This window comes from Macaca nemestrina, chromosome 2 (genome assembly GCF_043159975.1).
Source record: "Macaca nemestrina isolate mMacNem1 chromosome 2, mMacNem.hap1, whole genome shotgun sequence".
Classification (NCBI taxonomy): domain Eukaryota; kingdom Metazoa; phylum Chordata; class Mammalia; order Primates; family Cercopithecidae; genus Macaca; species Macaca nemestrina.
In genome coordinates this window covers 112,243,067-112,268,536 of record NC_092126.1, presented here as the reverse complement: position 1 = coordinate 112,268,536, position 25,470 = coordinate 112,243,067, and the positions used below count along the sequence as shown (strand labels likewise).

The window sequence follows — 25,470 nt, the reverse complement described above, 5'->3', positions numbered from 1 at the left end:
TGTGTGTATATATTTATATCTCACATCACAAAACCATGCCAGCACCGTCTGAATATCAAGGGGCTTTAGAACTGGTAAATTGAAGGCTGGGCGCAGTGGCTCATGTGTATAATTCCAGCACTTTGGGAGGCTGAGGTGGGCAGATCACTTCAGGTCAGGAGTTCAAGACCAACCTGGCTGACATGGCAAAACCCTGTCTCTACTGAAAATACAAAAATTAGCCAGGCATGATGGTGGGCGCCTGTAGTTTCCCAGCTACTTGGGAGGCTGAGGCGGGAAAATCACTTGAACCTGGGAGGTGGAGGCTGCGTTGAGCAGAGATTGCACCATTGCATTCCAACCTGGGCAATTCTGTCTTAAAAATAAAACAAAACGGCCGGGCGCGGTGGCTCACGCCTGTAATCCCAGCACTTTGGGAGGCCGAAGCGGGCGAATCACGAGGTCAGGAGATCGAGACCATCCTGGCTCACATGGTGAAACTCCATCTCTACTAAAAATACAAAAAATTAGCCAGGCATTTTGGCGGGCGCCTGTAGTCCCAGCTACTCAGGAGACTGAGGCAGGAGAATGGCGTGAACCCAGGAGGCGGAGCTTGCAGTGAGCCGAGATCACGCCACTGCACTCCAGCCTGGGCGACAGAGTGAGACTCTGTCTCAAAAAAAAAAAAAAAAAGCTTTTTCTGCTCAAAATTGCCTGTAACACCAAATGAATAAAGGATGTGGTAAATTGTTTTCTTGTTACTACACCTCGGAACCTACTGAGTCATTGCTGCATTGTGTTGTAGGATGTGCTTGTTTATTGTTAGTCACAATTAGACTATAAGCTCCATGAGGACAGATGGTTTGTTTTGTTCCCTCCCTAATCTCAATGTCTAGCATATAGTAAATATTTACTAAATGGATGAAAAATGTCCTAGTTTTTTCCTGCTTATTCCCGCATCTCTTTGTTTCTTTTCCTTCCTGTTTTCCTAGTACTTAAGATTTACATGACTCACGGTGAAGGACTTTCAATAGTTTTTTTTTTTTTTAAGTGCTTTATTGAGATGTAATTTATATATCATAAAATTCACCCATTTTAAGCGTACAATTTATTTTTAGTAAACTTACAGACTTGTACAGCTATCACCACACTTTGAGAACATTTTTTACCCCAAAAGTTCCCTCTTCTGTGTCTATTTGCAGTCACTCCCCATTCCCTCTGCAGCCCCAGCCTACCGCTAATCTACTTTGTGTTTTTCTAGTTTTAACTTTTCTGGGCATTTTACATAAATGGAATCATTCAATATGTGGTCTTTTTTGAGCCTGGCTTACTTTTTACTTTGCATAATGCCTTTTTTAAAAATTGAGGTGAAATACTTTTTACTTTGCATAATGCCTTTTTTTTAAATTGAGGTGAAATTCGAACAACATATAATTAATCTTTTTAAAGTGTATAATTTTGTGGCATTTAGCACATTCACAATGTTATGCACCCACTGCAGCTTTCTAGTTGCAACATCTTTTCATTCCCTCAGAAGAACAACCTGTACCCAATAAATAATCATTTTTCATTCTCCCCTCCTTTCATCTCCTGGCAACCATCAGTTGGCTTGCCTCTATGGGTTAACTATTCTGGATATTTCATATAAAAGGAATCATACAATATGTGATTTTTTTTGTGTCTGGCTGCTTTTATTTAAATATTTTTGGGGTTCATCCAAGTCACATATGTCAGTAATGATTCCCTTTTATGGCTGACAGGGTCTTTTGCTCTGTCACCCAGGCTAGAGTACAGTGGCATGATCGCAGTTCACTGCAACCTTGACCTCCCAGGCTCAAGCCATCCTCCCACCTCAGCGTCTGAGGTAGCTGTGACTACAATCATTAGCCACTGTACCTGACTAATTAATTTTGTTTGTTTGCTTGTTTTTGGAAAGATGAGGTCTTATTACATTGCCCAGGCTGGTGATCATTCCATCTTGGCCTCCCAAAGGACTGGGATTACAGACTTGAGCCACTACACCTGCCCCATTTTTTTTTTTAATTTTTAAGATTAAAATTAAGAGATAGTCTCCCTCTTTTGCCCAGGTTGAAGTGCAGTGGTACAATCATGGCTCACTGCAGCCTCGACTTCCTGGGCTCAATGGATCCCCTACCCCAGCCCCCTGAGTAGCTGGGAATCAAGTGCATGCCACCTTGCCTGGCTAATTTTTAAAATTTTTGTAAAGACATGGGGTCTTTCTGTGTTGCATGGGCTGGTCTCAAACTCCTGAGCTCAAATGATCCTCCTGCCTTGGCGTCCCAAAATGCTGAGATTATAAGCATGAGCCACTGCTCCCGGGCCCATGTCAATTCTTATAGGCCCATTGCATTCATTTAAATGGCTACGTAGAGGTTTGTACTCATGCCTATAATCCCAGCACTTTGGGAGGCCAAGGCGGGCGGATCACGAGGTCAGGAGATCGAGACCATCCTGGCTAACACGGTGAAACCCCGTCTGTACTAAAAATACAAAAAAATTAGCCGGGCATGGCGGTGGCCGCCTGTAGTCCCAGCTGCTGGGGAAGTTGAGGCAGCAGAATGGCGTGAACCTGGTAGGGGGAGCTTGCGTTGAGCCGAGATCATGCCACTATACTCCAGCCTGGGTGACATAGCAAGACTCTGTCTCAAAAAAATAAAATAAAATAAAGTACACAGTAAGATATGCATGGGTTATATGCAAATACTATGGCTGTTCTACATTTTTGAGTATCTTCAGATCTGAGTATCTTCAGATTATGGTATCCATGGGGGTCTGGAACCAATTCCCCACGGATACTGAGGGATGATTATATACACAAATATATGTATATATTCATCTATGTGTGTGTGTATGTGTATACACACACACATATATATATTTCTCTCCATATGTGAGTTTTGTTGAGAACATATTCCTAGAACTGGAATTGTTCCTGGGTTAAAGGCAGTTTACATTTAAAATTTTAACAGAGACTGTCAAATTGTCCTTCTCAATGTTAAGATCACTCTGATAAGTGTGAAGAGAATTGATTGGCAATGAGAAGAAAGGTTTTGAGGCTACTGCAAGTCATCCAAGCAAGAAATGATGTGCCTCAGACTAGGATGATAGTGGAGATCAAGGAAAGTAGACTGATTTGAGAGACGAAGTGGGAGGGAGAACAGATGGAATTGTTAATGAAGTAGATGTGAGTAGTGAAAGAGAGGAAAGAGTCTAGAATGATTCGGGTGGATCTGCGACTTCAACTAGAGTTGCTATGTGAGATGAAAGCCTACTTGTCATGGCCAGACCAGATGACTTCATAGATACTTTGTAACTCTGACATTTTATGATTTTAGAATTTATGACAACATCCTTATTTATAGATTGAATGAGATCCATATTGAATACTTTGTCTTTTATAGTTGTAGAGATATAATTTCATTTGATTGGCATTTGTAGAGCAAGCACTGACACATTGAGTCTGTCACTAAACTATACAGAATTTTTTTTTTTTTTTTTTTTTTTTTTTTTTTTTTTTTGAGATGGAGTCTTGCTCTGTCACCGAGGCTGGAGTGCAGTGGCGCAATCTTGGCTCACCGCAACCTCTGCCTCCCAAGTTAAGTGATTCTTCTACCTCAGACTCCAGAGTAGCTAGGATTACAGGAGTGCGCCACCACCCCCAGCTAATTTTTTTTTTTGTATTTTTAGTAGAGACAGGGTTTCACCATATTTGCCAGGTTAGTCTTGAACTTCTGACCTCAAGTGATCCACCTGCCTCAGCCTCCCAGAGTGCTGGGATTACAGGTGTAAGCTACTGCACTTGGCCTAAACTGTATAGATTTTTTCTCATCTCTGGAATCTGTTTTCCTTCTGTTCATAAGCCACACATCTAACCTAAGCCACTACTTTTGTCTATCAACTATAACCAAAGTGATCTTTATATAATCTAGTCTGCAATGACTCCTTTTGCTCCAGGTACTTCATATTGTAACAGAAGTGCTATGTCCGCTGCCGATCCACTCACAGTGAACATTTCAAAATGGTTCTGCTTGGCTAGGCGCGGTGGCTAACACCTGTAATCCCAGCACTTTGGGAGGCCAAGGTGGGCGGATCACTTGAGGCCAGGAGTTCATGACCAGCCTGGCCAATGTGGCAAAACCCTGTCTCTACAAAAAAAACACAAAAATTAACAGGCCAGGCGCGGTGGCTCACGCCTGTAATCCTAGCACTTTGGGAGGCTGAGGCAGATGGATCACCTGTCAGGAGTTCCAGACCAGCCTGGCCAACGTGGTGAAACTCTGTCTCTAAAAAAACACAGGCTGGGCGCGGTGGCTCACGCCTGTAATCCCAGCACTTTGGGAGGCCAAGGTGGGCGGATCATGAGGTCAGGAGATTGAGACCATCCTGGCTAACACACTGAAACCCCGTCTCTACTAAAAATACAAAACATTAGCTGGGTGTGGTGGCAGGCATCTATAGTCCCAGCTACTCGGGAGGCTGGGAGAATGGTGTGAACCCGGGAGGTGGAGCTTGCAGCGAGCCAAGATCTCACCACTGTACTCCAGCCTGGGCAACAGAGCAAGTCTCCATCTCAAAAAAACAAAAAACAAAAAACCCCGTCTCTAAAAAAAATACAAAAAACATTTAACTGGGCATGGTGGCAGGTGCCTGTAATCCCAGCTACTTGGGAGGCTGAGGCAGGAGATTCGCTTGAACCTGGGAGGTGGAGGTTGCAGTGAGCTGAGACTGTGCCATTACACTCAAGCCTGGGCAATAAGAGTGAAACTCATTTCGATAAAAAAAATACATAAATTAGCCAGGCGTGGTGGTGCGCACCTGTAGTCCCAGCTACTCAGGTGGCTGAGGCACGAGAATTGCTTGAACCCAGGAGGCGGGGGTTGCAGTGAGCCAAGATCACGCCAGTGTACTGCAACCTGGGCAACAGACCGAGACTGTCTCAAAAATAAAACGAAAACCACACACAAAAACAAAACCAAAATGATTCTGCTCAATTCCACCTTGTTTGAGGTGCCCAAGTCTCACCCTCTTTCCGGCGTTCTTATAGCTGTTCAGGACTGGAGGTGTCAGGGAATGGGTGCAAGCAGGGAGCCTGCAGGTGCAGAATCAATGGATTTTTTTTTTTCCCCCAAGACGGAGTTTTGCTCTTATGCCCAGGCTGGAGTGAAGTGGCGCGATCTCGGCTCACTGCACCCTCCGCCCCGCCGAGGTTCAAGCGATTTTCCTGCCTCAGCCTCTGGAGTAGCTGGGATTATAGGCGCCAGCCACCACGCCTGACTAATTTTTGTATTTTTATTAGAGACGGCGTTTTGCCATGTTGGCCAGGCTGGTCTCAAACTCCTGACCTCAGGTGATCCACCCGCCTCAGCCTCCCAAAGTGCTGGAATTACAGGTGTGAGCCACCGCACCCGACCAGAATCAATGGATTAAGAGGAAAGCTATTCTGTACTGGAGGACTTCCTTGTCATTGCCTGGTTCTGGATAGAGGGATCTTTCTTTCCCCTTTTCTCAATTATGGCTTCCTCTCCCATTAAGTTTTGATCACTACTCTCCAGATTACTACTACTGGCTTTTCAATCCCCTCCAAGAGAATCTTTATCAAGTACTTTATATATTTGTTCTTGCCTCCTTCTCTCAGGTGAAGGAGACAGGGGATACAGAGGAACAACCAGTTTAAGTCTTCTGAATATTGCTGTGCCACAGCATGGCTTCCAGATTGGTTTACCGTGATATCTGTACTCTTTTCCCACATTGCTTATACTCATGCCATAACACACTCCTTTCATTTCTTGAAATCACAAGCTCATTTACCTTCTAGCCCAACTGTAGTTAGACCTTATGGTTTCTGGACCCAGGACCTATCTCCTCTCTCTCTCACAGAGCACTCTGTACTTGCCATTGTTGTAGTATATTTCACACTATTATGATTTTTTTGTTGTTGATTTTTCCACTAGATCCTAAAAGGTCTTTGTAGACAAGGGACCATATTAAATCATCTTTATTTCCTTGTTGGATAGCACAGTGCCAGTTATGGGAAGGCTCAGTAACTATTTTTTGAATGAATGAATGTGTATTAGGCACCAACCAATATTGAGCTATTTTTTATTTTTTTTAATTCAGAGATTAAAGAATTAATACAGAAGAACAATATAAGGCCAGGTGCGGTGGCTCACGCCTGTAATCCCAGCACTTTAGGATGCCTAGGTGGGTGGATCACTTGAGGTCAGTAATTTGAGACCAGTCTGGCTAACATGGTGAAGTCCCGTCTCTACTAAAAATACAAAAATCAGGCCGGGCATGGTGGCTCACGCCTGTAATCCTAGCACTTTGTGAGGCCAAGGTGAGTGGATCATCTGAGGCCAGGAGTTCGACATAGCCAACATGTCGAAACCCCATTTCTACTAAAAATACAAAAAAAAATTAGCCAGGCCTACTGGCAGGTGCCTGTAATCCTAGCTACTCGGGAGGCTGAGGCAGAATTGCTTGAACCCAGTAGAGGCTGCAGTGAGCCAAGATTGTGCCATTGCACTCCAGCCTGGGAAACAAGAACAGAACTCTGTCTCAAACAATAATAATAATAATAATAATAGTAGTAATAGTTGCAGGACGGGCACCATGGCTCACGCTGTAATTTCTGCACTTTGGGAGGCCGAGGTGGGCAGATCACTTCAGGTCAGGAGTTCGAGACCAGCCTGGCCAACATGGTGAACTCTCGTCTCTACTAAAAATACAAAAATTAGTCGAGCGTGGTGGCACATGCCTGTAATCCCAGCTACATAGGAGGCTGAGGCAAGAGAATTGCTTAAACCCGGGAGGCAAAGGTTGCAGTGAGCCGAGATCACACCACTGCACTCCAGACTGGGCAACAGAACAAGACTCTGTCTCAAAAAAAGAAGAAATACTTCTTTTTTTAATTGTAGGTATTTGTAACCATATATTTCACTCTTAGCACTGCTTTTGGTGCATCCCCTAAATTTTGTTATGTTGTTTTTGTTTTTGTTTCAAGGTATTTTCTAATTTCTCTTTTAATTTATATGTATATGTAAATTAATATTGTTGTGATAGGTTATTGGTCATGATATTTTACAATTTTTTTTCCAGCATTTTAAGATGTTATGTTCTGGCCGGGCGCGGTGGCTCAAGCCTGTAATCCCAGCACTTTGGGAGGCCGAGGCGGGCGGATCACAAGGTCAGGAAATCGAGACCACAGTGAAACCCCGTCTCTACTAAAAATACAAAAAATTAGCCGGGCACGGTGGCGGGCGCCTGTAGTCCCAGTTACTCAGGAGGCTGAGGCAGGAGAATGGCGGGAACCCGGGAGGCGGAGCTTGCAGTGAGCCGAGATCGCGCCACTGCACTCCAGCCTGGGCAACAGCGTGAGACTCCGTCTCAAAAAAAAAAAAAAAAAAAAAAAAAGATGTTATGTTCTGAGAGAGAGTGCCCGGCACTAGAGTTTTTAATTTCAATGACTGCTTTTTTCCATAGAAGTTCAATTTTTTCCAAGTCTCCCTGTTTTTTTTTGTTTGTTTGTTTTTGTTTTTTTTTTGAGACGGAGTCTCGCTCTGTCGCCCAGGCTGGAGTGCAGTGGCCGGATCTCAGCTCACTGCAAGCTCCGCCTCCCGGGTTCACGCCATTCTCCGGCCTCAGCCTCCCGAGTAGCTGGGACTACAGGCGCCCGCCACCTCGCCCGGCTAGTTTTTTGTATTTCTTAATAGAGACAGGGTTTCACCGTGTTAGCCAGGATGGTTTCGATCTCCTGACCTCGTGATCCGCCCGTCTCGGCCTCCCAAAGTGCTGGGATTACAGGCTTGAGCCCCCGCGCCCGGCCTTTTTTTTTTTTTTTTTTTTGAGACGGGGTCTCGCTCTGTCACCCAGGCTGGAGTGCAGTGGCCGGATCTCAGCTCACTGCAAGCTCCGCCTCCCGGGTTCACGCCATTCTCCTGCCTCAGCCTCCCGAGTAGCTGGGACTACAGGCGCCCGCCACCTCGCTCGGCTAGTTTTTCGTATTTTTTAGTAGAGACGGGGTTTCACCGTGTTAGCCAGGATGGTCTCGATCTCCTGACCTTGTGATCCACCCGTCTCGGCCTCCCAAAGTGCTGGGATTACAGGCTTGAGCCACCGTGCCCGGCCCCTGTTTTTTTAAATTTTATTTTAAATTTTTGTTTGTTTTTTGAGACAAAGTCTCACTGTGTGACCCAAGCTGGAGTGGAGTGCAGTGGCGTGATGACGGCTTATTGCAACCTTGACCTCTCTGGGCTCATGTGATTCTCTCTCCCGAGTAGCTGGGACAGTAGGCTTATGCCACCGTGTCTGGCTTATTTTTGTATTTTTTGTAGAGACAAGGTTTCTTCATGCTGCCCAGGTTAGCCTCGAGCTTCAGGCCTCAAGCAGTCCTCCTATCCCTGGTCATTTTTAATCATATCTTAATTTTTCTTTATGCTTTTGCTTCCTTTTTCATTTTTTAAAATTTTTTTGCTTCTTTTTTATGTCTTTGTTTTAAATATACTGTTCTTATTTTATAATAGTTCTGTAATCATGATCTCTAACCCTTTGAGATATTCCCTTAGAGCACCCATGCTAAATTGTTTCATTGTGTGTTTTATAATTTTAGGTAGTGTAGTCATGTTCACTGGGGCTTTAATTATAGAAATCTCACAATATCTGGGTTGAGGACCTAAAGTGGTATATGATCTGTCTACCTGAGTGACAGGCTGGAGTGTGGTTGTGTGATCATGGCTTACTGCAGCCTCTGCCTCCCTGGGCTTAGAAGATCCTCTCACCTTAGCCCCCTGAATAACTGGAACTACAGGCCCATGGCACAATTCCCAGCTAATTTTTTGTTTGTTTGTTTGTTTGTTTTTGGTAGAGATGGGATTTCGTTGTATTGCCCGGGCTGGTCTCAAACTCCTGGGCTCAAGCGATCCTCCTGCCTCAGCCTCCCAAAGTGCTGGCATTACACGCGTGAGGCACAAGGCCCGTCCAGGCACATGTGTTTCAAATGATCAAAGGAAATTATTGGCTACTGGTTCTAGATAATTCTAGTCATATGATAAATGAGCATTTGCCTCCTTCCTGGGATTATTTTTGTTACAGAGGCCTTACATTAATTTTATTTGTCTCCCTGAGCCATTTTCAGTTTGTTTTTACCTAATACTCGTATTTCTCTTTCTTAAAGGGCAGGAAGTCTTAACATGTTTTTTAAAAAATAAAAATAATCTTGGCCGGATGTGATGGCTCATGCCCATGATCCCAGCACTTTCGGAGCCCAAGGCGGGTGAATCACTTGAGGTCAGGAGTTCGAGACCAGCCTGGCCAAAATAGAGAAACCCCATCTTTACTAAAAATACTAAAATTAGCCGGGCATGGTTGTGGGCGCCTGTAATCCCAGCTACTCAGGAGGCTGAAACAGGAGAATTGCTTGAACCTGGAGATGGAGGTTGCAGTGAGCCAAGATTGTGCCACTGCACCTCAGCCTGGGTGACACAGCGAGATTCTGTCTCAAAAAAAAAAATAATAATAATAATCAGATTAAGCTTTGAAGGTTAGGAAAAAACCTTATGCAGATAATATGGTTTACTAGTGAGAATTTAGGTAACAAATAAAATGATAAGTGAAAGGTAAAAAAAAAAAAAAGTTTTTGAGTTTTTTTTTTGACATAAAGACATGTGGTACGTTTTCCTGATTAATGTACTGTCCATGGGTAGGTGAAAACTCACCCATATTGGCAGGGGGAAGTATAACTTAGTAGTTAATTTACTTTTATTTTTATTTTTATTTTATTTTACTTTATTTTATTTTGAGATAGAGTCTTGCTCTATTGCCCAGGCTGGAGTGCAGTGATGCGATCTTGGCTCACTGCAATCTCCACCTCCTGGGTTCACGCCATTCTGCCTCAGCCTCCTGAGTGGCTGGACTACAGGCATCCGCCACCACGCCCATCTAATTTTTTGTATTTTTAGTAGAGATGAGGTTTCACCATGTTAGCCAGGATGGTCTCGATCTCCTGACCTCGTGATCTCTCTGCCTCAGCCTCCCAAAGTGCTGGGATTACAGGCGTGAACCACCATGCCTGGCCTATATTTATTTTTATTTATTTATTTTTTTTTAGATGGAGTCTCATTCTGTCACCCAGGTTGGAGTGCAGTGGCGCAATCTTGGCTCACTGCAACCTCCGTCACCTGGGTTCAAGCGATTCTCCTGACTCAGCCTCCCAAGTAGCTGGGATTACAGGCATGCACCATTACACCAGCTAATTTTTGTATTTTTAGTAGAGACTGGGTTTCACCATGTTGGCCAGGCTGGTCTTGAACTCCTGACCTTGGGTGTTCCACCTGCCTTGGCCTCCCAAAGTGCTGGAATTATAGACATGAGCCACCACGCCTGGCCTAAGTTATTTTAAAATGCAGTATAAATGCTATTATCTAGCAGTTCTGAGGATTCTCTTTAAAGAACTTTATTACTTTATTTATTTATTTATTACTTTATTACTTTATTTTTTTATTGAGACAGAGTCTTCCTCCGTCGCCAAGGCTGGAGTGCGGTGGCAGGATCTCAGCTCACTGCAATCTCTACCTCCTGGATTCAAGTGATTCTCATGCCTCAGCCTTCTGAGTAGCTGGGATTACAGGCATGTGCCACCATGCCTGGCTGGGTTTTTTTGTATTTTTAATAGAGATGGGGTTTCACCATGTTGGCCAGGCTGATCTTGAACTCCTGACCTTAAGTGATCTGCTCACCTTGGCCTCCCAAAGCACTGGGATGACAGGTGTGAACCATCTCACTTGGCCTAAAGGATATTAAAGAAGAAAATTTCGAGCCGGGTGCAGTGGCTCACGCCTGTAATCCCAGCACTTTGGGAGGCCGTGATGGGTGGATCATGAGGTCAGGAGATGGAGACCATCCTGGCTAACACAGTGAAACCCCATCTCTACTAAAAAAATACAAAAAAAATAGCTGGGCCTGGTGGCGGGTACCTGTAGTCCCAGCTATGCGGAAGGCTGAGGCCATAGAATGGCATCAATCTGGGAGGTGGAGCTTGCAGTGAGCCAAGATTTTGCCACCGCACTCCAGCCCAGGTGACAGAGTGAGACTCCATCTCAAAAAAAAAAAAAAAAAAAGAAAATTTCACTATTTTATATCATAACATTATCAATAAATTTGGTAGACTTCTTATTCAATTGGAATGATACAAATTAGATGGAACGTAGATGTGAGCAGAAATAAAATTGCCAGATTGAGTATATTGAAGGTATAAAGAGTTTGTTTTCAAAGAAATATTGTATTTCCTATATTGTCTTAATATGATCACATTGAACAACTATTTGTGATTGAGTTTGGAAGACTATGAAATCGCCCACTGCTTGGTTTTGAGGGACTTAGGTCTATTGTAAAAGACTTGCAAAAAGGGAGGATAAAAATGGGGCCTGGTGACATAATAATGACTAAATGTTGCTTCTTTATTTTGCAGTTCCAATTCCTAGCAGATTTAATAGACGAGTATCAGGTATGTGTTCTATTTCATAACATACTACTAAAATGCCGTTTTAAGATAGGAATATATTGAAAAAACAGATATGTTGAATAAAAAGATAAGCTCCCATCACAGAATATTATCTAAAAGTAAAATCATCTATAGTTTCTTTATTCTGTTTTTAAGTTCTGAGTATGTATGTACATATTTTATATTGCTATAATTGGTACAGTTTGTCTCTTTGCATTTATGTCATTACTATTTTTTCATGTTTATAATTACAGCTTCAGAAAATGATTTTTCATATTCCTGTTTCTGGTATTCTGGCTTATGCCGCCATTAACTCTTACATATACCTTTTTGAGCCACTGGAATTATTTCCTCAGTTTGGGTGCTGGAAGTGGCATTCTCTGGTCAGAGACTGAGCATTGCCTTGGCTTTTTCTGTCTTATTTTCCAGAGACAGTTCACAGATTAGGCTGCTGGGAGAAAGGCACCCTGTACATGCCTCTTTTCCACTAATATCTCAATAACATGGAATTTAGATGTAAAATAGTACTTCACATCATTTTATATGGCATTTCTTTTGGTTGTTAAAAAAAAAATGAATGCTGGCCAGGCGCAGTGGCTCACACCTGTTATCCCAGCACTTTGGGAGGTCTTGGCGGGCGGATCACGAGGTCAGGAGATCGAGACCAGTCTGGCTAATATGGTGAAACCTGTGTCTACTAAAAATACAAAAGAATTAGCCAGGTGCAGTAGTGCGTCCCTGTAGTCCCAGCTACTTGGGAGGCTGAGGCAGGAGAATCACTTGAACCCGGGAGGCGGAGGTTTCAGTGAGCCAGGATCGTGCCACTGCACTCCAGCCTGGGCAACAGAGCGAGACTCCGTCTCAAAAAAAAAAAAAAAAAAAAAAGGAACGCTTTCCAAATATGGGAAATCTGTTTGTATTTTCTTTTTTTTTTTCTTTTTCTTTTTTTTTTTTTTTTTTTTTTTTTTTGAGACTGAGTCTGGCTCTGTCGCCCAGGCTGGAGTGCAGTGGCCGGATTTCAGCTCACTGCAAGCTCCGCCTCCCGGGTTTACGCCATTCTCCTGCCTCAGCCTCCGGAGTAGCTGGGACCACAGGCGCCCGCCACCTCGCCCGGCTAGTTTTTTGTATTTTTTAGTAGAGACGGGGTTTCACCGTGTTAGCCAGGATGGTCTCGATCTCCTGACCTTGTGATCCGCCCGTCTCAGCCTCCCAAAGTGCTGGGATTACAGGCTTGAGCCACCGTGCCCGGCTTGTATTTTCTTATGTGGTACTAGGTTGGTAATATTTTGCCCTTTTTTCTGGTATAGTCCATATTAATTTAAAAATAAGTTTGGGTAAACTTTCTATCCAGGTTTTTGACCTTTTGAAATTTTTAATGCAAAATTTCCTCAGGTGGTTATGCTATTTTTTTAATTGAGTTAGAGATGTTAATATATGACTGTTACCTCAAACACTGCTGGACACATAGGCACTCAGTAAATATTTATTGCATATGCACATCTTTTTTTTTTTTAAATGATTGTTTCTGAGAAGGCTCCCCTTTTTTTCATAAAACTGGTAAATATATTTTATGAAAGTTTTTCTTAAAGTGTTTGACTTTTTGATAAATATGGAATTTATTTGGTAGTACAGTGGAATGTTAATGTGTTTCAAAACTGCTAGGCAAGTGGTATGTATCACATTGTTCTTTCATATTTCCTTGTTTTAGGAAGGTTTCTTGATTTAAAATTGTCATCTGACCTATTATTGTGCTAGGAATTGCTTTTCTATCCCTTAATCTTTGTCTTTGAGAAAATCGGCTCATTTATGTTTTCAGAAAGCTTTTGTTATCATTCTACACAAAAATCTGTTGAAAGGAGGTTGAAGAATATGTTATGGTAAGAGAATCAATATCCTGAGAGTAGGTATTAAGGTTAGTTTGATACCCGTAAACTATTATCTTCCATTTTTGTTCATCTCTGCCCTGCACCTTTTTTTCCTCTGAAAGATTAGTTAAATCCCTTGACATCTGTAGGATAGGTCTGGGAGATGGAGAGTATAGTGATACCTCCTCCCTAGGTCACAGTTGGTGTTAGTTTGTGAATTGCTGCTTGGCCCTCTGCCAGTATTGTTCAAATCTTGAACCTTGTGGAAGACTCAGACAAGTACATGGTATTATCCCTCCTCCTCAGATTTTGTAATCTTAGGATTTAAGATTGAAATGTTAAATGAAAATAAAAGATTTTTCAAATAATTCAGTAGGATGATACAGGAATCATGTAATCATACGTAAAGTATCCTCTCATAATACATTACATTTTTTTTTTTTTAAGTGCAGACTGTGTGCTAGGTGCAGTTTTAAGGACTTTCTAAATACCTGCCTTATATTGTTGAATATAATCTTCAAAAAAACACTTTCAGTGAGGTCCATACCATGATTATCCCCAATTTACAGATGAGGAAACTGGAAACAAAGCAGAGGTTTAGTAACTTGCAGTAGTTGAGGTGAGCATATGCCCATAGGTAGCATGGATCCTAAGTACTTAGCCTTGCTATCTCTAAGGATTCTTTCTTTTACCCTCTGGAACTCTTGGTTAGTCTTCAGCTAAATCCCCCAAATTCTCACCCTGTTCTCTCAGTGCAGCTTTCACTTTCCAGCTGTAGCTGAAGCTTGGCTTGCCCTGTAGGCTTCTCAAACAATGGCTCTTTCCTCTTCTACCTTTCTTGTAACACTGACGGGAAATGGGTGAATGTCTATTGATTCTCTTGGCTGCTTCCAGATCATTCTCTATCCCTTCTCCCTGAAACCTTCAGTTTAAAACTTCGCATTATGGCTGGCCATAGTGGCTCACACCTGTAATCCCAGCACTTTGGGAGGCTGAGGTGTGAGGATTGCTTGAGCCTAGAAGTTTGAGACCAGCCGGGCAACACAGTAAGACCCCATCTCTCAAAAAATTGAAAAAATTAGCTGGGCACGATGGTGCACACATGTAGTCCTAGCTATTCAGGAGGCTGAGTTAAGAAGATTGCTTGAGCCTGGAAGGTCAATGCTGCAGTGAGCTATGATCGTTCCACTATACTCCAGCCTGGATGACAGAGTGAAATTCTATCTTAAAAAAAAAAAAAAAAATTGGCCAGGCGCGGTGGCTCAAGCCTGTAATCCCAGCACTTTGGGAGGCCGAGGTGGGCGGATCACAAGGTCAGGAGATCGAGACCACAGTGAAACCCCGTCTCTACTAAAAATACAAAAAATTAGCCGGGCGCGGTGGCAGGCGCCTGTAGTCCCAGCTACTCGGGAGGCTGAGGCAGGAGAATGGCGGGAACCCGGGAGGCGGAGCTTGCAGTGAGCCGAGATCGCGCCACTGCACTCCAGCCTGGGCAACAGTGTGAGACTCCGTCTCAAAAAAAAAAAAAAAAAAAAAAAAAATTAAAACTTAACATTATTATATTTTACCAGCCACTGCTCCTCCTTGTTTTAGTCATCTAACAATCCCCAGGTTGTTCCTACTTATTTCCACATATAGATGATTCTTCCAATGTCTGGCCTTCCATTCTTTGACCTCCTCTCCTCCAAGAATCTTGTCCTCCAGTTGTCCACCCTACTTCAGCCACTCACTCCCAATGGTCATACTCTGCTATGACAAGCATTGCAACTCTTTATCTTTTCAGTGAGTGGTCCCATTCTGCAACCACTGCCTGCTGTCTTCTCAGCTCCTTTGCTGTCCTACTCAAACCTGGATAACTTGTTGATTCTGTAGTCTTTTTACTATTCCTCACTTCTTCCTTACTAACTTTAAATTCCTGCGTCAGTGATTATAATCACTCCCTGGCACATACCCTCAATTTGCTTTTCCCTTTAAGTTTTTATTATTTATTTATTTGTTTGTTTATTTATTTTGAAACAGGATCTCACTCTGTACCCATGCTAGAGTGCAGTGGCATGATCACGGCTCATTGCAGCCTCAACTTCCCAGGCTCCAGTGATCCTCCTGCCTCAGCCTCCTGAGTAGCTGGGACCACAGGTGCACACTACCATGCCTGGCTAATTTTTGTATTTTTAGTAGAGACAGGGTTTGGCCATGTTGCGTAGGTTGGTCTTGAATTCCTGAGCTCAAGCAATCCGCTTAGCTTGGCCTTCCAATGTGCTTGTTTTACAGGTATGAGCCACCATACCTAGCCTTACTTTTCCCTTTTTATTTGCTTTGCTAAACTGACTTTGGTTAAGTTCATTTCTCCACTTTGTGCCTATACCAATAATAGCTGAACCTGGTTGGAGGAAAATAGATAGCCTTATTGACTGATCTTACTTTCAGTTCATGATTATTAACTTCTAGTAGGCTCTTGATACCAGCAATCATGCTATGTTCCCATGCTTTTTTTTTTTAATAAATTTTTTTGAGACAGTCTTTCCTTGTCGCACAGGCTAGAGTGCAGTGGCACAATCTTGGCTCACTTCAACCTCCACGTCTTGAGTTCAAACGATTCTCATGCTTTAGCCTAATTTTTGTATTTTAGTAGAAATGAGGTTTCACCATGTTGGCCAGGCGGGTCTTGAACTCCTGGCCTCAGGTAATCTGCCTGCCTCAGCCTCCCAGCATGAGCCACTGCTCCCAGCCTTTTTTTTTTTTTTTTTTTTTTTTTGAGACGGAGTCTCGCTCTGTCACCCAGGCTGGAGTGCAGTGGCTGGATCTCAGCTCACTGCAAGCTCCACCTCCCGGGTTTACGCCATTCTCCTGACTCAGCCTCCCGAGTAGCTGGGACTACATTAGCTGGGACTACAGGCGCCCGCCACCTCACCCGGCTAGTTTTTTGTATTTTTTAGTAGAGACGGGGTTTCACCGTGTTAGCCAGGATGGTCTTGATCTCCTGACCTCGTGATCCACCCGTCTCGGCCTCCCAAAGTGCTGGGTTTACAGGCTTGAGCCACCGCGCCCGGCCAGCGGCCAGCCTTTTAAAATAAATTTTAGGCCCGGCACGGTGGTTCATACCTGTAATCCCAAGCACTTTGGAAGGCCGAGGCGAATGGATCACCTGAGCCCAGGAGTTCGAGAGCAGCCTGGCCAAGATGGTGAAACTCTGTCTTTACTAAAAATACTAAAAATTGGCTGGGCATGGTAGTGGGTGACTGTAATCCCAGCTATTCAGGAGGCTGAGGCAGGAGAATTGCTTGAACCTGGGAAGTGGAGGTTGCAGTGAGCTGAGATTGCGCCATTGCACTCCAGCCTGGGTGACAAGAGCAAGACTCTGTCTCATTAATTAATTAATTTGAGAGACAAGGTCTCCTTCTATTGCCCAGGCTGGGCTAGAGTGCATTGGTACAATCATAGCTTACTGCAGCCTTGAAATCGTGGGCTTAGGGGATCCTCCTGCCTCAGCCTCCCGAGTAGCTGGGACGACAAGTGTGCACCACCATGCCCAGCTAATTTATTTTTTGTAGAGATAAGGTCTCCCTTTGTTGCCCAGGCTGGTCTCAAACTCCTGGTTTCAAACTATCCTCCTGTCTTGGCCTCCCAGTGTTGGGATTACAGGTGTGAGCCACAAGCTCCATGCTTTGTTCACTTGTGTTCTCCTAGATAAGGCTTTCATACCTTCCCCTTCTCAAAACCTCCTATGCTTCCTTCCTCATCCTTAGCAGATGATCTTGTTCCCTATTTAACCAAAGAAGTAGGAAAACAAGAGAATTTCCAGAATCCCATCACTATCTATTCTTCACTTGCCCATGAGTTTACAGTATCCACCTGTGCTAGATCCCATCCCTTCATCCTTTTAGCTGTTAGCTCCTCTCCTGCATAATCTTTTATCTTTTAACTCAGTTATTCTTTCAGCAAAGAAACATATCATTGACTCTATTTCTTAAAAAATAAACTTTTTTTGACTGTTGTTTTCTCTCCAACCTTTTTGTCTCCATACCTTTAAAGCAAAACCGCCTGAAGGAGCTGTTTGTATTTGCTATTTCTAGTTACTTTACTTCTATTTTGAGATAGAGTCTGGCTGTGTCACCCAGGCTGGAGTGCAGTGGTGTGATCTTGGCTCACTGCTACCTCTACCTCCCAGGTACAAGCGATTCCTGTACCTCAGCCTCTGAGTAGCTGGGATTACAGGCGTATGCCACTATGCCTGGCTAATTTTTGTGTTTTTAGTGGAGACAAGGTTTTGCCTTGTTGGCCGATGTGGTGGCTCATGCCTGTAATCCCAGCACTTTGGGAGGCTGAGGTGGGCAGATCACAAGGTCAGGAGTTCAAGACCAGTCTCACTAACATAGTGAAACTCTGTCTCTACTAAAAAAATACAAAAATTCACTGAGTATGGTGGCATATGCCTGTAATCCCACCTACTCGGGAGGCTGAGGCAGGAGAATTGCTTGAACCTGGGAGGTGGAGGTTGCAGTGAGCCAAGACCGTGCCATTGCACTCCAGCCTGGGCAACAGAGTAAGACTCCATCTCAAAAAACAAAACAAAACAAAACCCTCCTTTGTCAAAAAACAGCCCAACTTTTTTTTTTTTTTTTTTTTTTTTTTGAGACGGAGTCTTGCTCTGTCACCCAGGCTGGAGTGCAGTGGTGCAATCTCGGCTCACGGCAAGCTCCGCCTCCCGGGTTCACGCCATTCTCCTGCCTCAGCCTCCGAGTAGCTGGGACTACAGGTGCGCACCACCACGCGCAGCTAATTTTTTGTATTTTTAGTAGAGACGGGGTTTCACCATGTTAGCCAGGATGGTCTCGATCTCCTGACCTCGTGATCCGCCCACCTTGGCCTCCCGAAGTGCTGGGATTACAGGCGTGAGCCACCGCGCCTGGCTAAGCCCAACTTTTATTTATTAAATACCTGTTGAAACATCAAGGCATATTAATCAGAAATGTGTGTATTGGCATCTTGCCACATTTAGGAATGGAATATTTTGACTCTAGTGATAACTGTGACAGGCAACAGAACCATCCACTGAGAAACTGGTGCCATGTCAGTCACCCATTTCTGCATTGCAGGTGCTCTTCAGCAGACACCCCTGCCCTTTTAAGGCTTATGTGCTTACTATATATACTAAAATACTGATTTTTGTCATTATATTCTTTCATAGTATGCAGTATTTTTTCCATCTATAGCTACCTGCAGCTGAAATTACTACGTATTGCTTAAAATAATTTAGAAATCCAGTGTTGTGGACTAATTGGTTTTCCCCAAATTCATATATTGAAGTCCTAACCCCGATGTGATTATATTTTTTAGATAGGGCCTTTATTTTTTTTTTTATTTTTTTTTTTTTGAGACGGAGTCTCGCTGTGTCACCCAGGCTGGAGTGCAGTGGCGCGATCTCGGCTCACTGCAAGCTCCGCCTCCCAGGTTTACGCCATTCTCCTGCCTCAGCCTCCGAGTAGCTGGGACTACAGGCGCCCGCCACCACGCCCGGCTAGTTTTTTGTATTTTTAGTAGAGACGGGGTTTCACCATGTTAGCCAGGATGGTCTCGATCTCCTGACTTCGTGATCCACCCGCCTCGGCCTCCCAAAGTACTGGGATTACAGGCTTGAGCCACCGCGCCCGGCCTTTAGATAGGGCCTTCAAAGAGGTAATGAAGGTGAAACGAGGTCATAGGGTACCCTAATCTAATAGGACTGATGTCCTTGTAAGTCATCCTCCCACCCAGGCCTCCCAAAGTATTGGGATTACAGGTGTGAGCCGCCATGCCTGGCCACTGTGTTGCTATTTTTTTTTTTTTGAGACGGAGTCTCGCTCTGTCGCCCAGGCTGGAGTGCAGTGGCCGGATCTCAGCTCACTGCAAGCTCCGCCTCCCAGGTTTACGTCATTCTCCTGCCTCAGCCTCCCGAGTAGCTGGGACTACAGGCGCCACCTCGCCCGGCTAGTTTTTGTGTGTGTGTGTGTGTGTGTGTTGTTTTTTTTTTTTTTTGTATTTTTTAGTAGAGACGGGGTTTCACCGTGTTAGCCAGGATGGTCTCGATCTCCTGACCTCGTGATCTGCCCATCTCGGCCTCCCAAAGTGCTGGGATTACAGGCGTGAGCCACCGCGCCTGGCCTGTGTTGCTATTTTAATAATCATTTCCTGTAGGTCTTGAGTATTTCATGACACATGATATAATGTTTGAGGTTGTGTAGGGGATCATACAGATTCTGGACCTTCTCCAGGTAACTTGTGTACTGAGGCAAGCAGCCAGATGTGCAGAACCCTTGGGGCAGCAACAATCACGTAGGTACTGTAAAATGGATTTTTTTCATAGAAAATAAGGCAAGTAATTTAGGACCAGGACCAAGAAGAAGTAAAGAGATTGAGGGGAACAGAGGAAGAGGGCAAAGGGAGGTAAATCCAGTGTTCAAAAGAAAAGGGAGCCTAGATGTGTGGGCTCACGCCTGTAATCCCAGCATTTTGGGAGACTGAGGTGGATGGATCACCTAAGGTCAGGAGTTTGAGACCAGCCTGGCCAATATGGTAAAAGCCCGTCTCTACTGAAAATACAAAAATTAGCCAGGTGTGGTGGTGTGCGCCTGTAATCCTAGCTACTTGGGAGGCTGAGACAGGAGAATTGCTTGAACCCAGGAGGTGGAGGTTGCAGTGAGCCAAGATCCAAGATTGTACCACTGCACCACTGCACTCCAGCCTGGGCGACAGAGTGAGACTCCGTCTCAAAAAAAGGGAAAAAAGGACATTATGCTAAGTGAAATAAGCCAGGTATAGAAGGACGAATACTGCATTATTCTACTTATATGTGGTATCGTGGTATCTAAAATAGACTCAGGTCAGGTGCAGTGGCTCATACCTGTAATCCCAACACTTTGGAAGGCTAAGGCAGGAAAATTACTTGAGGCCAGGAGTTTGAGACCAGTTTGGGCAACGTAATGGGACCTTGTCTTTACAAAATAAGTTAAATTAAATAGTCAAATTCAGGCCGGGTGCTGTGGCTGATGCCTGTAATCCCAGCACTTTGGGAGGTATTTGAGAAGTACGTGGAGTTTCCATGCACTTCCTGGGTACGCCACCCTCCAGGAACCTTCATGTACTCAACTATCTGGAAGTTCTACTGTTGTGAACTTAAAAACTTGTTACCAGGGTAGCTCTCATGTTAAGTGTTCTTACCGTAATAAATAAATAAACAATAGGAAAGGGAAGAAAACTTAAAACCAGGTTTGAAAAATTGAAGCACGTTTTTCCACAAATAGAAACATATTAACAATTTTAATGGAAACTAGTTTTGTTTAAATAATAGTGTTGCATCTGAAGATGTGACGACTGTAATTAACATTTGCTGCCTCAGTTATATAAATGCCTAAAAATATTAAAATGAGCTAAGTTGCCAAAGTACTTTCTTCCACAATTGGAGGAAAAGCAGGCCTAGAAGTAGCCCAAGACTGTGTCATTATCAGCAAAATTCTATCAGTCTCATCACTGAAAGCTTATTTTTTTCCAACTTTTCAATGAAATATGTGTATGAAAGATTTCATACACAAAAGGGCTGGGTGCAGTGGCTCAGGCCTGTAATTCCAGCACTTTGGGAGGCCGAGGTGGGCGGATCACTTGAGGCCAGGAGTTTGAGACCAGCCTGGCCAACATAATGAAACCCCATCTCTACTAAAAATGCAAAAATTAGCTGGGCGTGGTGGTGTGCGCCTGTAATTCCAGCTACTCAGGAGGCTGAGGCACAAGAATCACCTGAATCCAGGAGACTGAGGTTACAGTGAGCCGAGATTGTGCCACTGCACACCACCATAGGTAACAGAGTGTGAGACTCTGTCTCAAAAAAAAAAATTAATTAATTTATAAAAGGAAGATGTCATGCACAAAAGTAGAGAAAGTTAGTATAATACCCATGTACCCATTTATTTCCTGAAATGAAGTTTTTTTTTTTTTATGTATTATTCTAAGTAGTTGTTTTGAACTCTTAGACCAAGGAGTAGCAATTGGAATACACTGAATTAAATAAGGCCAAATATGAGAATATTTCTGAAGCAGAATTTGATGTATTCATTGGATAAGAGGTGAGAGAAGAAAGTCTGATGAATTCCAAATTTCTAGTTTAGAAAACTAGTCTGTAATGGCATTAATCAAGAGCACAGAGAACCAAGAAACTTGAAGTTTGACAAAGTGTCTGGTTAGATGCCCTTGATGCAGTTTCCCCAGTTTCCTACCAGAATACTTATGATGATGCAAAAAGTAACAACAGAAATATCTAGGAGGCTGGGCATGGTGGCTCACACCTGTAATCCCAGCACTTTGGGAGACTGAGGCCGGTGGATCACCTGAAGTCAGGAGTTCGAGACCAGCCTGGCCAATATGGTGAAACTCCATCTCTACTAAAAATACAAAAATTAGCTGGGCACGGTGGCCAGTGCCTGTAATCCCAGCTACTCAGGAGGCTGAGGCAGGAGAACTGCTTGAACCTGGGAGGAGGAGGTTGCAGTGAGCCGAGATCATGCCGTTGCACTCCAGACTGGGCAATAAGAGCAAAACTGTGTCTCAAAAAAAAAAAAAAGAAAAAGAAAAAAAAGAAACGTCTAGGAACTAAGATAGGTGTCTGTCTTAATCCTTAGGGAAGAACTGAGATAATGCACCCTGGCCTCATCTGGAAACAAAAATGCTTGGAGAAAGGTAGTGAGTCATTACCTGTATCCCACTGTTACTTTCCTGGCTCAGTAAACCAAGGCCCACACTAGCCAGAAACTGGGCAGCCCTCTGCAGAGCATCGCTTAATGCTATTTCAGGGACTAGAGTGGTGTATCTTTTCTTACTCTATCCGCCCTAATTTTTCCTTATCTGTTTTAGGATACAAGGTCCCTGTTGGGCACTTGGTATTGATGGCATTACTGCACGAGTGGCATGGGCCACACAAGTCGAGTATTATCTGCTAAGACAGGGATGGGAGAGTCCTGGGTATAGGACACAATGGAAACCATCATTTCTCAGATCTTTTATTGGTTTAGAGAATCAGTGAGGAAAAGGAAGTTGGGGTGTAGCTAGACCAGGACTGCAGTGAGTAAGTGTCTCTAAGAAACTGGGAAATAACTGGGAGTGGGGCTGGGCGCGGTGGATCACTTGAGGTCAGGAGTTCAAGACCAGCCTGGCCAACATGGTGAAACCCCATCTCCACGAAAAATATAAAAATTAGCTGGGTGTGGTGGCGTGCACCTGTAGCCCCAGTTACTCGGGAGGCTGAGGCAGAAGAATCACTTGAACCTGAGAGGCAGAGTTTGCAGTGAGCTGAGATCATGTCAACTGCGCTACAGCCTAGGCAAGACAGGGAGACTCTGTCTCAGTAATAATAATAATAATAAATAAAAATAAATAATTGGGAGTGGTATGTATCGGCCTGTCCCATTGTTGTAGATACATGGAGTCTTTTAGCTGTCACACAGATTGAGAGTAGGGTCAAGAACTGTTTGTTGCCTGTTAAACAGATGATAAATAAATCCTAATAAACAATACAGGGCCTATGAGTAAACTCAGCTGGTTAAGGATATAAGAGGAGTGAAGACTAGAAAGGTCCACTACAAAATGCTCAGTAAAGTACAAGAAATCATTGCACTTACGAATTCTGAGCAAAAAGCCAAAGATAAAATTGGCTGAGATGAAACAGAAAATGGGTGTGATAAGATTATAAGGAAACTAAAAGAATGAGCAAAAATTAAATACATAAAAAGAGTTGGCCTGGCGCGGTGGCTCATACCTGTAATCTCAACACTTTGGGAGGCCGAGATGGGTAGATCACTTGAGGTCACGAGTTCGAGACCAGCCTGGCCAACATGGCAAAAAAAAAAAAAAAAAAAAAAAAGGTCTCTACTAAAAATACAAAAATTAGCACTTGTAATCCCAGCTACCTGGGAGGCTGAAACCGGAGAATCGCTTGAACCTGGGAGGTGGAGGTTGCAGTGAGCCAAGATCACACCACTGTGCTACAGCCTGGATGACAGTATAAAGCTCTGTCTTAGGAGGGGTCGGGGGGAAACCATAGAGAAAGCAAAAAGAGCAAAGTTGTAAGGGTAGAAAGAAATATGTGATGGAGGTTAGCCTGGAAGAAAGGACAGTTGTTAAAGGAGCTGAAATAGAGAACAGAACCAACATAACAATAATTCTCCAGAAACCCAGAACAAATGGAACCAAGATAGTAATGGTAATAGTTCAAGTTGCCTCCTTACCATGCCTGACACCTGTCTTCTTGAATCCTTATGACAGTCTTTAGAGAGAAGTCACTGCTGTTTGTGCCATTATGCAGAGGAAGGGTGGAGATAGGCAGTAAATTACCTCTAGTCACACAGCTGTTACAGATCGTTGATGATTTATTAGAATAAAACTTTTCCCAGCTGTAATGGCCTGTATTGTGAAGAGGGAGTAGGTTTGCTGCATTCTGAGAAACATCAGTAATCACAACTAGTTCATTCTTGGTAACAACAGTTTTGTTAGTAAGTACAAAACTCTTTATTCAGTAGATAATTTATTGTCTCTTTGCAAATAACACATAGGGGTGAGATTTTAAAATGCTTTGTATTGATATCTCCATTTCTAATTCTTCCTCCAGTCCATATTTGTATCCCCCTTCTCACCAGTAAGAAATATCTGTGTGTTTGTTTATTTACTCACTACAGTAATACACATAGAAGAGTTTTGGAATTAAAGGCTGGGCGCGGTGGCTCACACCTGTAATCCCAGCACTTTGGGAGGCCAAGGCAGGCAGATCACAAAGTCAAGAGATTGAGATCATCCTGGCCAACATGGTGAAACCCCATCTCTACTAAAACTACAAAAGTTAGCTGGGTGTGGTGGCACGTGCCTCTAGACTTAGCTACTAAGGAGGCTAAGGCAGGAGAATCACTCGAAACAGGGAGGTGGAGATTGCAGTGGGCCAAGATTGCGCCACTGTACTCCAACCTGGGTGAAAGAGCAAGACTCTCTGAAGAAGAGTTTTGGAATTGCTATACCATCACCAACATCAATTGTTTTTTGTTGGAATGCAGTATATCCCACTGAGGGTGGATGGTCAGAATACTATGTTCAGAAGCTACTTAGAATCTGATTCTTTCCTTCTCTAATTGTGTTATCACCCCGATACATGGGTAGGTTTTTTTTCTTTGTACTTAGTTTTAGGGTCCTTGTTATCTATTTAATTTTTAAAATATGTGAAAAATTAACATGGCTTAAATGTCAAAACTTTTTGTATACAAATGTTTCCTCAGGCCAGTCACGGTGCCTCACGCCTGTAATCCCAGCACTTTGGGAGGCCGAGGCGGGCAGTTGAGGTTAGGAGATCGAGATCATCCAGGCTAACACGGTGAAACCCCTTCTCTACTAAAAATACAAAAAATTAGCTGGGTGTGGTGGCAGGCACCTGTAGTCCCAGCTACTTGGGAGGCTGAGGCAGGAGAATGGCGTGAACCTGGGAGGCAGAGCTTGCAGTGGGCGGAGATCACATCACTGTACTCCAGCCTAGGTGACAGAGCAAGACTCCGTCTCAAAAACAAACAAAAGTTTCCTCTGAGAAGTTTCATTCCTTTCCCTATCCCTTCTTTCCTGTTTCTATCTATACACTAGGACAGTAATTTCATTACTTTCCGGTTTATTCTTCCCAAATTGTTTCATTTTGGAAAAATTAACTGGTAAAAGTATATTTATTTTCCCTCCATTCTTAGCTCTCCTTTCTCATGGAAGTCCTTTCTTCTGCAAGAGATAGCATGCCATATATACTCTTCTTCACCTTGCCTTTTTTCCCTTTATGTCTCACACAACTTACTCTCTATTTTTTTTGAGACGGAGTCTCATTCTGTCAACCAGGCTGGAGTGCAGTGGCATGATCTCGGCTCACTGCAACCTCTGTCTCCCAAGTTCAAGTGCTTCTCCTGTCTCAGCCTCCTGAGTAGCTGGGACTACAGGCACACGCCACCATGCCCAGCTAATTTTTTTATTTTTAGTAGAGGTGGGGTTTCACCATGTTGGCTAGGATGGTCTCGATCTCTTGACCTTGTGATCCGTCCGCCTCAGCCTCCCAGCATTATAGCCTCC

The 25,470-nt window shown here is 43.7% G+C and overlaps 1 protein-coding gene across 1 annotated transcript in view; it reads left to right on the top strand.

Moving 5' to 3' along the window:
* LOC105480625 (protein kinase cAMP-dependent type II regulatory subunit alpha) overlaps positions 1 to 25,470 on the top strand; it is a 105,653-nt gene that overhangs the window by 30,378 nt on the left and 49,805 nt on the right. The window contains exon 2 of the mRNA XM_071091656.1: positions 11,465 to 11,500. Coding sequence (XP_070947757.1) covers positions 11,465 to 11,500 — 36 coding nt within the window. The remainder of the gene's footprint in view (positions 1 to 11,464; positions 11,501 to 25,470) is intronic.